The sequence below is a fragment of the Onychostruthus taczanowskii genome, unplaced genomic scaffold, assembly GCF_017590055.1.
Source record: "Onychostruthus taczanowskii isolate IOZ18803 unplaced genomic scaffold, ASM1759005v1 scaffold22, whole genome shotgun sequence".
Classification (NCBI taxonomy): domain Eukaryota; kingdom Metazoa; phylum Chordata; class Aves; order Passeriformes; family Passeridae; genus Onychostruthus; species Onychostruthus taczanowskii.
Window position 1 is genome coordinate 698224 of NW_024499462.1, and position 14219 is coordinate 712442.

Genomic DNA, 14219 nt, shown 5'->3' on the forward strand with positions numbered 1-14219 from the left:
TTGAGGAGCTGGAGATTTCTTCAGTGGCAGAGCAGAGATAAGGAGTTTATCAAGCTTGGTGCCTAACAGCCAGAATGGCCAGCAAGTGTTCAGCCACCTCTTTCTTTGTGGGTCAGAAAACACTGGTTTGATGAAAATAAAATCTTCTTCTAAGAATGTGCTAGTCCAAACAAAGGTCCAGCCAAGGAGAGGCTTCCAAAGGAGGGAGTTGCTGCGTAAGGGAGTGAGAGGGAATCATTTAACTGAACAACCAGCTCAGCTGAAATGCAGCATAACCCACACAGAGTCCTTGCTCCATCCTGCTCATTGAGGCACACAAAAATCCCCTAATCCAGCCAAATTCCCTGGCTGCTGCTTGTTAGGCCACATCTGTAAGGTGACAAGCCAACATGCCAAGGGGACAGAAGTCACCTGCTGCAGACAACCTGCAGCCAGCCCCAAATGTAACAAAGCCTGGCCCTTTCCAGGTCTGCTGGGATCATTGTCAGCACCTGATCTGTGATTTCATAGATGAGAACAAATTTTTGTGATAGGACAAAGTGTGATGGTTTTAAACTGAGGGAGGGTTGATTTAGATGAGATTAAAACCCCAATTTTTTTACAGTGAGGCCCTGGCACAGGTTGCCCAGAGAAGCTATGGATGCCCCTGGATCCCTGGAAGTGTCCAAGGCCAGGTTGTTGCAGAGATTGTCCTCCCTGACAGAGGTTCAGAGATTGCCCTCCTTGTGTTGTTACTTCATGTGCTTTTTTTCCCATCTGGAAAAACAGAGTGGTACCACGGATATTTTTGTTCTTACTGACTCCTAGGCCAGAGACACAATTGTCAGCATGTGGGGAAGGCAGGTGTGAATGAGCAATCCTTCAAAAGCACCTCTCTTCCTTTCTTTCTCCCAGAGTCTCCTGACATTGGGCCCTCAGTCGTGGTGCACACCACTGTGACCTTCGGAAGGCAGCACCTGGACTCAGACCCTGCAGAGGTGCAGCAGATCATCCTCAGCCACCTGCAGAAGATTGTGCCCTCCCTGCCTAAACCCAGCAGCATCAAGTGCCAGAGATGGAGATACTCCCAGGTACTCAGCTGGGAGGACCTGCTGGGGCTGCGTTTTCCATCCTCAATATCCATAACACATTCCTCCACGCAGCCATGAGCAGCATCCAGGGCTGGCCAGCAAAGCCAGGTCATTTTTAGCCATTTTTTAACATCGTGGGCCTGGCTCAGCAGTGAGTTATGCAGCTCTCCTGGTAAGCAGGGGTAGGAGCAGTGTACAGGAAGGAAGTAAATCCCATGTAATTTGGTGGGATTTTCACTGGTATTTAAAAATCATGACTCAATGCATCTCTCTGCATCCTAAAATACGTGGCGATATTAGCAAAATTCCCACCCTGCCACAGAAGAGCAGAAGTACAGACCTACTAATTGTTATTATTTGATTTGGCCCAGCTCAATTTAACAGAATGTTATGCGAAAAGTATTTTAAAGTAAACTACCTAAGGGTAATAATAGCAAAATGTGTATATTTCGCAGTCTTCTTTTAAAAATCCAAGGAAATTGTTGGCGATTTCCTAAAGTATTGGAGTGTATCTCCATGTTTACCCAAAGCCTCTCAAGTTAATTTACATTGGTGAATTTGAACGTGGAGGTTGATGCAAAATATTTACTTTTAAAGCAGTCCCCTAAAATTTTTTCCTTTTTTGAAGTTGCTGTGGAGTCTGCTTGTACCCCTTGATCTGCATCCAGTTTGGGAACCTGGTCTCGTTAGCACAAAGTTTATTTTTCTGCAAGTAAAGTATTGGTGGATTGCAAAAGCGACCTTAGCATGGGTATTAAGACTTACATAAAACCTATGAAAATCGTGGTGTGTTCTCTAAGTTCCTCTTCATCAGTGCAGGGGGGATTTTTTTGACAAACAGGTGTCACTGCTAAGGTTCCCTGGTTGTGACATCTGGACTTTTCTCCTGCCTTACCTGCTGAGAGCTGCTGGTGCTCACGAGAGCTGTGGTTGGAAGCAGGGAGAAGAGTTGGATGCAGCTCTAGAAAGGGTTCCCAAAGCCCATCCAACTCTTCTGTTGCTGCTGCCAGCCAGGGCTCTGAGTCCAGCAGCTGCTGGTGCCACAGGAGGAATTATCACCAGCCTGTAATTTGGTGGATGAATGTCAATATGTCTTAGGTTGCAGATAAGTCCGTGTAGGTCAGACCTGTTATCTCAATAAAGAGATCGCTAAAGCCACCCTGTAAAATAATCACTGCCTAAATGAAATATCTGGGGCACAGCTCCCTCTTTCTCCTAAAGCTCTCTTTACTTTCAATTATAATAAGCTGTTGCCACAGAGGCCAAAGGAACTGATAAGATGGGTGCCTGTTTCCCCTGACTCTTTTAGTTGGGATTTACCCTACTTGTTAATTAAATCCGGCTGTAACATCCTTCACATGGCCAAACACAATCCTGGGATTAAAATGCAGACATTACAATTATCCATGGCAGATGAGGGATTAGGACTTCCAAAATTCTACTGACACTACTTAGCAGCACAGCTGCAGCTCTGGATCCCTTTGCTCTAATTATGGTGAAGGCACCATTAGCATTCAGAGCCAGCAGCTTCCCAACCCACCGTGTGTCTTTGGCACAGTCACTTTACATGGAATTACTGAGGCTGGAAAACACCTCCAAGATCATCAGCCTTTGACCAAATATCAGGAGGGGTAGGAGCTGTTTGGTACAGCCAGCATCAAATAAAAACTGGGTAGCCAAGAAGAAAGGACACTCAAAAAAGACTTTTTCTGCCAAGTCTTTCTGCATTGTTTGTACTCAGCTCGATCTGTGAGAAAAATTCAGGAATAAATTAAGTACTGACTTAAAACTGGTCTGAGGGAGAAGCTCTGTCTGGATTTGCCATACTCCTCTGTTAAGCTGAATAAAGGGTGAGGGGTTGCAACTGGTTATTTCAGCTGGTTTCCTCCTTTGGAGAGATGCTAACACCCAGTAGCAGAAAATGCAGCCATAAATGTGGGTGCTTTGCATCTCATCCACATTTGGCATGGCAGAGGATGGCTCAGCAGTGGCCATTGAGGGTACATCTGAACCAGTGGAAAAATCCCCTGGATTCAGCAAGATTCCTTGGAAGCTGACAGTTCCACAAGAGGATACAGCAATGGTTTACTGGGTGGAAATCCATGGAATGATCAAAAGAAAATTGTAAGAGTATCATGCTTCAGCAGCTTGGACAGCAGCAGGAATTTCTGCATGGAAAGGCTGCTCAGGCCTTGGCAGGGGCTGCCCAGGGAGCTTTGCAGTGCCCATCCCTGGAGGTGTCCCAGGAAGGGCTGGAGGTTGCACTGAGTGCTCTGGGCTGGGGACAAGGTGGGCATCGGGCACAGGGTGGGCTCCATGGGCTGGCAGGGATTTTCCAGCCTCAATGATTCTGGGATTTTGTGATCCAGAGACAGGAGGTTCCCTTCCCTGTGTTGGACCTGCGTTTGCAAGCCCCACTTTGCTGATGTGAGATCACCCTCACACCTTTTTGGATCTCTGCACCAGGGTCAGACAAGTCGTATCTGCTGAGAATAAAACAGAACAGGCTGTAAAGTTTCTAAATTTCCACACACAATCAAGTTTTACTGTAATTATTCAACTCCCAGAAGTAAGTATTTTACTGTGCTACTTTGATGGTTAATGTTTGGATCTACCTTTTGGGGTAGGAGGCCAGGTTGGACAGGGCTTGGAGCAGCCTGGGATAGTGGAAGGTCCCTGCCCATGGCAGGGGGGGGGGGGAGATGATTTTTAAGGTGCCTTCCAACCCAAACCATCCTGTGCTTCTGTGATGTGCTTCTCAGGAATTCAGATCTTTCTGCTGTGTAATTCAGGTAAATAAAATACTCTCTCTTCCCACTCCCTTTATGTTTTTCATTCTCAGGTTACAAGAGCTGTGCCCAGTTGTCCAGGACAGATGATTCTTCACACTCAGCCTCTCCTGATCTGTGGGGGTGATGGCTTCACTCGTTCCAACTTTGATGGCTGCATAGAATCTGCCATGAGCCTTGCAGAGGCTGTGAAGCCTCATTTACAGCAATTTCAAACTCAGGCTGCTAAAATTCCTCTAGATTTGTTATGAATTTTGCTGTGATGGATCGAATTTGAGTTTAACATCGACATCATCTTGCAAAAAACAAATAAAGGAAGATGTATCGGGGCACTGGAATAATTATTGGGATGGAATTAAATTGAATTTGCCAGGATCTGTGCTCAGAGCGGTTACTTTGGTTAAAATAAGACTTTCCCTGGCTGTAGGCAGAGGCACAGAGCTCCAGCACTCTTGCCAGGTCTCCTGATACTTTTACAGCCCATGAAAATTATGTCAAGGAGAGGAGCCTGACTTGAAGCAGCACAAAAATCCATGAAGCTGCAGGGCTTATTCCTTGGAAATGCTTTATTTTCTCCTTGTCCTAGTGATAGGACAAGGAGGAATGGCTTCCCACTTCCAAAGGCAGGGTTGGATGGGATACTGGGGAGGAATTGTTCCCTGGCAGGGTGGGCAGGCCCTGGCACAGGGTGCCCAGAGCAGCTGTGGCTGCCCCTGGATCCCTGGAAGCTTCCTGGACCATCTGGGACAGTGGAAGGTGTCCCTGCCATGGCAGAAGGTGAAATGGGATGGGATCAGAAATTACTCAGAAGTTAACCAAGAAATAATTTATTTATTGAAAATTGGATTTTAACATGCCCTTCCTCTTCTATCATGTGTCACAAGTCCAGTATGTCTCTACCCCAGTACTGAAAATAACAAAATATAGCAGTTAGAATTTAAACCATTAGAAGAGTACAATTCAGCCTCTGTTTTTCTTATTTTACCCCTGCATTTCACCCAAATCTGACATCCTGTATCACACCAGCTGACCACTGTGATTTACTGCTGCCCTTGGCCATTTCCAGTGGAGTATTTTAAGTGGCACTAAGAATTTGAGATTTGTTCATTTTCAAAGTAGGCAGAAAACTGGATGCATCTTTGGCTCAATGGTTATTCTCTGAAGAGCTGTGATGCTCTTTCAGGGGCTTTGTATCAGCAGCAGCCTCTGACACCAGTGCAGATGTCTGTGACTCCTCCTTTCAGCAGTCTCTGAGCTTTGGTCACCCTGATGCCTCAAAGTACCCGAATCACAGATTCAGAGATGTTTTTTGTGTAATAAGATTTTCAATTTGGAGCTTTTTGGAATCCCTATGAGTCTCAAATTGCTCCTTCCTCATATCCCAGGGTCCCTGAGGCTGGAAAATCCCTGCCAGCCCATGGAGTCCCAGCTGTGCCAATGCCCACCTCGTCCCCAGCCCAGAGCACTGAGTGCCACCTCCAGCCCTTCCTGGGACACCTCCAGGGATGGGCACTGCAAAGCTCCCTGGGCAGCCCTGCCAAGGCCTGAGCACCCTTTCCATGCAGAAATTCCTGCTGAAAATATCATGCCAGTCTACCAGTTCTGCAGCACCCTCCAGGTTAAGGTGATTTGGGTAAAAGCTGCTTGGGGTTTTTTTAAGGTGGAGAGGAAAAGTTGCTGGATGTGTTCCTCTGGGCAGTGGGAACGCTGGGAGCAGGGAGATGTGGAATTCCCACACAGGGCGAGTGACAGGGTGATGTTTCAAAGAGCCCACTGTATCCAGGAGGGTGGCAACAGAAGAGACTTTTTTGGTTGATTTCCTGGGATTTTCCCTGATTTTTGATTAACTGGCAGATCCATCCATTCCGGCCGCTCTCCCCTTGTTCCCAGACAAGGGGGATGGCTGTGTCTGCTCTCATCTGTGCCACAAGCCCAGCCACTGCCTGAAGTGGAACTGGAGCCTTCCAGCTCCCAGACCACGGTGTTCTTGTCTTCCTCATCACAAGGAAAGCCACGGCCATGGGTTCTCAAAGCCTTCCAGCTCCCAGCTGTGGTAACTTCCACCCAGGGAACATCCCCTGGCAGGGCTGGCCCGTGGCACCCTGTGCAACCACTGCTCTTACAATGGGATCAGGAATATGGGAACAAGGCTGCAGTGGATGGATCTGCCATCAAAAGTCACATCCATCCAGGGAAAATCCCAGGAAATCAACCAGACAAGTCTCTTCTGTCTCCAGACACCTGGGCCGTGGTTTTGCGCAAGCATATGAAAATAATTTAAGAGATTAATTTAGTTTTGGAGACTTGGGGTTTTTGTGTTGGTTTGGTTTTTTTTAAATTATTTTTAAAAGTCAGCTGCAGGTGGGAAGTGCTGCCCAGCTGAAAGCACCCCTGTGACCACACTTCCTCTTGGTGGAGGGGCAGCGTTGTGCTGGTGCAGCCCCAGACCCAAAGCAGAGGTCTCTGCTGTGACACTGCCAGAGGAGTTTCCTCCCTCAGTCAGGGCAAGGAAGAGGAACCTGACCCTGTGCCACCCACACCGTGTCTGGGTCACCAGCCCAGCCTGGCACCAAGGGCTCTGTGGCTGCCTGGGCCAGGGCAGCGTTGGCTTGGCTGCAAATCCCAGAGTGACCAGCTCCAAGGGGCTGGGGACAGGCCACCAGGAGGCTGTGACAGGCCATTAGGAGGCTGTGCTGGATGCAGGATCCTGGCTGCTCCCAAGGAAGCACCTTGAGCCCCTGTGCAGAGATTTCTCTGGAGCCAGAGCAGGTTTTGCCTCTAATCCATCCCCTGGCTCAGCTGTGCTGTCCCTAAGCCGCTTTGTGTGGCAGAGCTGGAGCCCTGAAATCCCAGAGCCTTCTGCTGCTGCTGTGCCCTGATCGCTGCAGCACCTCCCTGTCATCCTCCCTGGGATTTGTGCTTCATTCCCACTTCCAGGTGGCACCTCCAGGATCAGCCCCACAGGGCATGGAGCAGCCCCTTTCCCGAGGAGGAGGAGGAGGAGGAAGAGTGACTGGCTTCATTTTCAAGAAGATCCAAGCAAAATTTCTCCCCTGGAGGTAAATAAATGGAAACAGGGAGAGCGTTGTGGCTTGTTGGAATCCGAAATGCAAGGAGCTCTCAGAACTTTGGGCCTGTAAGACCAAGCTTAGAATTAAACCCAGGATTTGATCTGAGACCTTAGAAAAGGCTTCCAAACTTAGGTGCTTGAAGTGAGAATGTGGATTTATAGTTTAAAGCATGTTTTTAACATGTTAAGTTAAAAAGAAGAAAAGAGTTTTAAAGATATAAAGATAAAAGTAGTTATGAAGGTAAACAAGAAGTTTAGAATGCAGTACTGTAGGTTTGTGTGTCATAACATGATTGGCTAAGAAAGCTGACACTGTAACATGAGTCCATGAGATTAAATATTTAAAGACTAAGTAAAAACCATAAATATCCTTGTTTTATTAGTCAATAAATCCTTAAGAAGTCTTGTAACTAGGGGTCTTGTGACATTTTAAACCGTACAATAAAGATGTGAGCCAAACTCACCCATCCTACCTATGTAAAAGATTAAAAAAAACCAAAAAAACAAACCACACCATCAAAACCAATTTAGAAGTCCCATTCTAACTCATTCAAAAATCCCCATAATGGCTCAACCCTAGTGGAGAGATTTCACGTTGGGTAAAGGGGGTGCAGGGCAGGTTTCTGTCATCTTGGAGGCTGTTGGGGACGAAACCCCTGGAGACCCTTGGGAAGCCTCGCGCTTGTCCTTTCCCGATTTCCATCCCAGGGAAAAACCCAGCCGGGCGTGTGAGTCCCCGAAGATCTGGGGAAGGGTTTTTAGCGCCGGGGGCTGGCCTGGGCTGGCAGCCAGCGCCGTGCAAGCGGGAAAACGAGCCGGTTCCGCTGTGCCCCTCCAGCCGGTCACGGGGCCGCTGCGGTCACCCGCAGCTCAGCGTGACACCATGGGCTGCGCACAGGCTGCAGCCACCTCCTCCCTCACCTGTGCCCGACATCCTTCCTTTCCCAGCGCTATCGGCCGCTCGCACCTGCCCCGCGCACCGAGCGCTCCTGCGGGCCCTGCAGGGTGACAGCGCCCCGGGCGAGGCTGGGACCGGCCTTTTCCAGCCCAGATTTGGGGGAAAAATTATTTTAAAAAGGAAAAAAAAACGTGGTAGGCAGTCAGAGCTGGAATATAGGACAGCCTCTGTCCCGGCAGCTGCTTCCCGAGCCGGAGCGCAGGGAAAGGGGATGAGCTGGCGGGAGAGGAGGGGCTCGGCCGCTCTCCTTCGCTGTCGGATTATATTCTTTTCCGACCCAGAGGCGTTTATTCTTTTATTTTTTATTCTATTCTTCTATTAAGATAATTTTAATATAATATATATATTAAACTATTATTATAACTATTATTCTATTAATATAATTTTATTTTTAGTTTTATTTTTTATTCTATTTTTCTATTAAACTTTCATTCTATTTTTAGTCTTAAGAGTGAGATGATACAGACGTTGTAATCCACACTATTCCAGTCAGAAACGATTTCTTAATTACAATTCAGGATAAGTGTTTCTTAGCCTGTCACTATGCTGTAAATACCTTAAAACTGATAATCTAAAATTACCCCTTGTAAATCTTGCTACAAAGTATCTTTCACAATTCTACTTCTCTAAAGTATCTAATCTTATTTATAAAACTACCTTTTAAAACTTGTTTCTAGATATATTCTTCTCTTAACAATATCTGCCTTACTCTATACTATTTCTAAGTCAACATTTCTTATCTCAAAGTTTACACACAAACACACACTATACGAGCCTTCTGTTAAGTTTTTAAAAATTTCTATAAAATTTTCTATAAAATTTTCCATTTCCCACACTTCTCCACCTTCTGCAGTGCAGAAAATTCTGGCTGAGCACCTCGAATTTAGCGAGGCACGGCCGCCGTTCCCGTTTGCAGCAAACCATTTACACATTCCCCGGCACGGGAGGGATGGAGCCTCGGGAACACGCCGGGACAAAGGGATTTTTGTTCTCGAGCTGCTCCCAGATGTGATGCTGCAATAGGCACGGGCTGTGCGCGGGTGTTGCTCTGTCCAGGGAGAGCTGGAGCGAGTCTGGTCCAAATCAGACCACCAGCACCCCTCATCCCATCACCTGGGGTTTGCTGCCTCCCTCAGCGCACCTGTGTAGTGCAAATCCCACTTTCCTTGGATTTAAAAGCAGTCCTGGGGGCCAGCTTGGGAATGCAAGCTGCAAGAACAGCAGGACGGGAGCAAGTGTGAATAATCCCTGTCACACATCACAGCTCCTGCTGGCCCCTGGCCCTCGCCAAAGGATTTTTGAGCAGCTCTGGGTTGGGGAGAAACAGAGGGTTTCTGCCCCAAACGTGGTTGGAGATGGTTCCTGGTATTTCACCAGAGCTCATCTCAATTCCACCCCCTGCACCATGTGCTGGAAGTGGGAAGTGAAACAGCAAATGGAAGGGACACATCTGCTCATGGTCCTGGTCCTTGACCGACCCTTTACCAGCCTCCTGCTCTGGGTGGATTTCATTTAGGTGTCCTGGGCTTTTCCCTTAGAACTTAACTCACAGGTAGGATTGCTGCTGAGAGAGCAGCTCAGCTCCAGAGAGAGGAATTTGGTCGTGCAGGGAGAATTTCAGGAACAGTTCACACCCCAGCCACACGGGCAAGAGATCCTTGGCCAAGGAGGGGACGTGATTTGCAGGAGTGTGTTTTTCTTTGCTCAAATCTGCCTAAAAATAGGTGAATTTTTCTTTTGTGGAACTTGTCTTCTTTTGTCCTTCTTGTCTGCAAGTATTATTTTTGAATTTGGTCAGTAAGAGAACTTTTTTTTTTTTTTTGTATGGATAATTAAAAAAAAAATAATATTTTTTCCTTCTGATTTTCCCTGGAGGTCATAAGTGGAGATGAAAACCCCGAGCCATATTTGTTGATGCAGTGTGTACACAGAGGGCTTCATGTGGAGGTGCTCAGCCTGGCCTGGCTCCAGGTAGTCATTTTGAGAGGAATAAGATATCCAGCTCCTAAACTAGTGAGAAAAACAGAGCTGGGACACCGTGAGGCAGATTTTCTGTCTGCAACTGTGAGCACAGGGTGCTAAAGAAGTCCCTGCTTCCAGGGAGCGGCCAGAGGGTTAATTTTGGCTCCCTCTGCCTCACTTTATTCTTTGAATAATGAAATTAGTTGTTCCAGAGTCTTTTGAAGGGCTGAGCTGAGCCTTCTTGCAGAACAATACACGCTGTGCTCTCGATGTGAGTGCCCTTATGGTGAACTTTGAGCTACACATCTGCTATAAAGAAGTAACTCTTATTCCCAGTTGGCCATGGCTAGGAAAGGATTCCGGCTCCATCCACGCCTCGGCACAGCTCTGTTTGCTCCATGCAAGCCTGGCCTGGGAGCACAGGGGTAGGAACCATTTGGAAACCTCGTCAGAACGCCCCGGCACGTTCAGCGCTTTCCCCGGGCCAGGAGAGCTGGAGATGAGCCCTGCAGGAGCTGAGCACGCGACTGAGCTCCAGCCCAGCCCCAGCAAAGCCCCTTAAACCCGGCATTAACTTCCCAGCTGGGCCGGGAGGCTGCACCAGCAATTCCCTCGGGGTGCTTTTGGTTGGTGTTTAAAGAATCCCAGGATCCCTGAGGCTGGAATCAGCTTTATTGCAAAGCTGGTTTCACTTTTCCTGCTCCCTTTGTTAGCCCTGCTGCTGGGGCTGAGAGATGCCCAGGATGGGCAGCGAGGGTGAGCAGGCCCCGGCACAGGGTGCCCAGAGCAGCTGTGGCTGCCCCTGGATCCTTGGCAGTGCCCAAGGCCAGGGCTTGGAGCAGCCTGGGACAGTGGAAGGTGTCCCTGCCCATGGCAGGGGTTGGAGCGAGACAAGCCCCTTATCTTTGTAAACCAGAAAAAGCAGGGCAAAGGTGTAGGAAGGAGACTGAAATGGTGAGAACACAAGGTGTGGTGGCATCTCCCTGGAGACCCTGGTTCTCAAATGGACATGCCATTTGTTAGTTATTGCAGGCAGCACTGATGGTATCAGTGAAAACCACCAGTGGCAAAATAAGTGGCAAGCTGTGGGTGTCACACTGTCACCTTTAGCATCACCAGGTGCCTGTGTGGGATGATTCATGCACTCACAGTGACTTGGTCACACGAGATGTTAGATCAGATAGTTTCTCACACCATCTCATGGAGTTCAACATGAAAAAAGACAAATTCTGTTGCTTTTTCCTCCTTTGCTTTTAGGGTTACTGTTGGCTGTGGGTCAGGATTGTCTCATTTGAAATTATTTTCCCCTTACAAGCCTCACTTTTGACCCTCATCCTCTCAGCTCCTCTTCTTCATGCTGGTGGCATCTCCATCCCACATCAATATCCCTCTGCACCTGCAGTGGGCGGTGCTGTGCCCAAAAATGAGGTTTTCTCTCCAAAACCAGCCCTTGACCACAGGCTTTTTATCCAAGCCCCTAAAGTGGAACTTGTTGAGTGGAAGTCATGGTGAAGGGCACAGAAATGCAGATTTGGGGCAGTTCAGTCCTCCAGAATCAGGGACTGCTATATTTCCCTCACATGTTGCAAGAGGAGCAGCTTGGATTCATCCCAGCATGCTGAGAAATGGTAAAATCAGGATTTCATGCAGCGCTTGATTAATTTCTGTGTCTTTTTCCCTAATGGGACAGACTACAGCTTGAAGCAGCAGGACTTGACAGGCCTTTTGTCCCTGCCACAAGGAGCCCACAGAACTCAGTAATTCCCTCTTCACCACACAGCGAGGAAACTGCTTCATAATCTTCTTTTCCAAAGCAATATAGGCCAAGCATCTTGATCCTTTCCTTTTCAGCCTGGATCATGGTGGAGATGCTGGACATGGCTGCAGGATCCTGTAACCCAGTGGGACGTCCAAAAGTGTGCACCTTATGCTCTGCAGGGCTCGGACCCATGCCCAAATCAGAATCCTGCTGCAGCACCTGCCTTTGAAGGGCAGGATCTGAAGGGGCTCCAAGAGCTGAGCTGCTCCAGTTTGAGCAAAGCAACCAAGTGGGGTCTTTCTCCCTGGTGGAAAAACCACTGGAGATGGCTGCTGTGCACCCTGTGCTCTGCAAGAATCAGACCCATGCCCAAATCAGAATCCTGCTGCAGCACCTGCCTTTGAAGGGCAGAATCTGAAGGGGTTTCAGGAGCTGAGCTGCTCCAGTTTGAGCAAAGCAACCAAGTGGGGTCTTTCTCCCTGGTGGAAAAACCATTGGAGATGGCTGCCGTGGAAAAGCAGAGTTACTGCCAAACACGGAAACGTTTCCTGCTCTGTTTACTAATATTTGGTGCTCCTTTCTGGATGGTGTTCAAACCCAAATCCAACCACCCGCGTCAGCAACTTCCTGCCCTCCTCCCCACCCTCGGCCCCTGCACCCGGGGGAGCAGCAGGGATGGGAAGAGCTGGTGAGAGGCAAGGAGGGAATTGGGTTGTTTTCATCTCCCAGGAGCTGTCCCAGGGGTGCTGGCGCCAGGAGGGGCTGGGGGACAGCCCAGAGGCGTTTGTTGCACGCCATGGTCCCCGGCCGGGCCGTGGCAGGAGGGCAGGGACAGGCACGGCCTGCCCAGCCCCTCGGGCAACCCGAGCCCCGTGCCAGGCCGGTTCCTAATGGCAAATAAATAGAATCTCACAATTGTGTCTTTATGATGGGGATGTTTACAGCTGTCCCAGGCTGTGGGGGAGGGACGGCGGGTTCGCAGCTCCCGAAAGGTCAGCGCGGCTCGTGGGGCTACCGTAACCCTCCGAGTACAGCAGGCCCGCTGGGCCGGCCATCTTCCTCACAGCCTGGACAGCATTCCGTGTGCCTCCTGGTCTCTGCTGAGGGCAGCAGCTATGCTAAAACCGGGGCTTTTTACCTTTTACTTTGACTGCAGGTTCGTCTGTGTTTGAGGTTTCAGTGTTTTCCTATCCAGTTATAAAGCAATGGGATCTGGGGTTTTACTTCCATGCTCGGCTTCAATTATGAAATTACAGATGAAGAGAATGGTTTGGGTTGGAAGGGAACTTAAAGACCATCCCATTCCACCCCTGCCATGGCAGGGACACCTTCCACTGTCTCAGGCTGCTCCAAGCCCCAAAGTCCAACCTGGCCTTGGGCACTGCCAGGGATCCAGGGGCAGCCACTGCTGCTCTGGGCACCCTGTGCCAGGGCCTGCCCACCCTGCCAGGGAACAATTCCTGCCCAATATCCCATCCATCCCTGCCTTTGGAACCCATTCCCATGTCCTGTCACTCCTGTTGCAGGGTCCCTCTCCAGCTTCCCTGTGTCCCTTCAGGCCCTGGAAGGAGCTCTGAGGTCTCCACACACCCTTCTCCAGTCCCAGCTCTTCCAGCTTGTCTCCACAGGGGAGGTGCTCCAGCTCCCTCAGCATCTCGGTGCCTTCTCTGGACCTGCTCCAACAGTTCCACATCTTTCTTGGAACACCAGAACTGTGCACAGGATCTTCCCTGCCCAGTCACGCTCCTCAAGAGCTGCTGGCTCTGAAAACCCACGCTGAGCACTGCTCAGGAGGGCAGACACCCTTCTCAAGCCCACTTCAGCTCAAGTCACACCACCGGGCAGATCCATCCTAATCCAACCTGTCCCTTCCTGCAAGATGAGCAAAGAGCAGCATTTTGCCAGGGACACTCGTTGCTCCACAGGTATCAATTCTTCCAGGGCAGCTCCCAGTTTTGATGGCTTCAGGTCTCTGTTTAATAACTTAAAGCTCACTGTGCTCATCTCATGGTCTTATTTATTTGTGGCAGAAATCAGCTCTGAGTCCCCACAGAAATTGTTTACTTAGCTGTTGTCAATAGAAACTAAAGGTCAAACAATCAGAGCTGAGCCTGTGGTTCTAACTCAGTATCTGTTTATAGTTTTGCTGATGAGTATTAATAAAAATATTTGGTTGGCCAAGGCGGCTTCATGGCTGAAACAAAGGTGGCCATGTAGTTGAGAAGTGGGGGGAAATAAGCCAAAGCCTCCACTCAGTAGAAAGCACAGGCTGAGGGAGAATTCACAATTGCAGTCACCTCCTAAATCCATCTACACTGATCAAGGTGGGTAATTTTTGCTACAGCTGCATCCCAGCCAGGCTGAGGCACCACAGTCCTCACAGCAGTATCTGTGATCCCTCCAGCTTCTTGGGCAACTCTTTACACCTTTAAAAACACACCTGTGCAGGATCCATTATAGCTTTTTAATGAGAGAAGGGCAAAGGAATACACTTGGGGACTTTGAAAGTAGCCCTATCTGGCACAACAAACAATTTTCTCTGGCTTCCAAACTTTCCATTTACAAGAGTTTTGGATATATGGCTTAAGCAAGGCCTGGGGATTTTTCTCTT

General features: G+C 48.9%; 1 protein-coding gene across 2 annotated transcripts in view; it reads left to right on the top strand.

The window, feature by feature from the left end:
* The window catches only part of RNLS (renalase, FAD dependent amine oxidase), a 55292-nt gene extending 48040 nt beyond the window's left edge, over positions 1–7252 (top strand). Inside the window, exons 6-7 of one of the 2 annotated variants that reach the window (XM_041404924.1) lie at positions 895–1070; positions 6797–7252. In XM_041404924.1, the coding sequence (XP_041260858.1) occupies positions 895–1070; positions 6797–6922 (302 nt within the window). In that variant the 3' untranslated portion in view covers positions 6923–7252. Of the gene's footprint in view, positions 1–894; positions 1071–3912; positions 4453–6796 lie in introns of those variants that run through there. The other variant, XM_041404923.1, reaches the window with a different exon arrangement.
* Positions 7253–14219: the final 6967 nt, after the last annotated feature.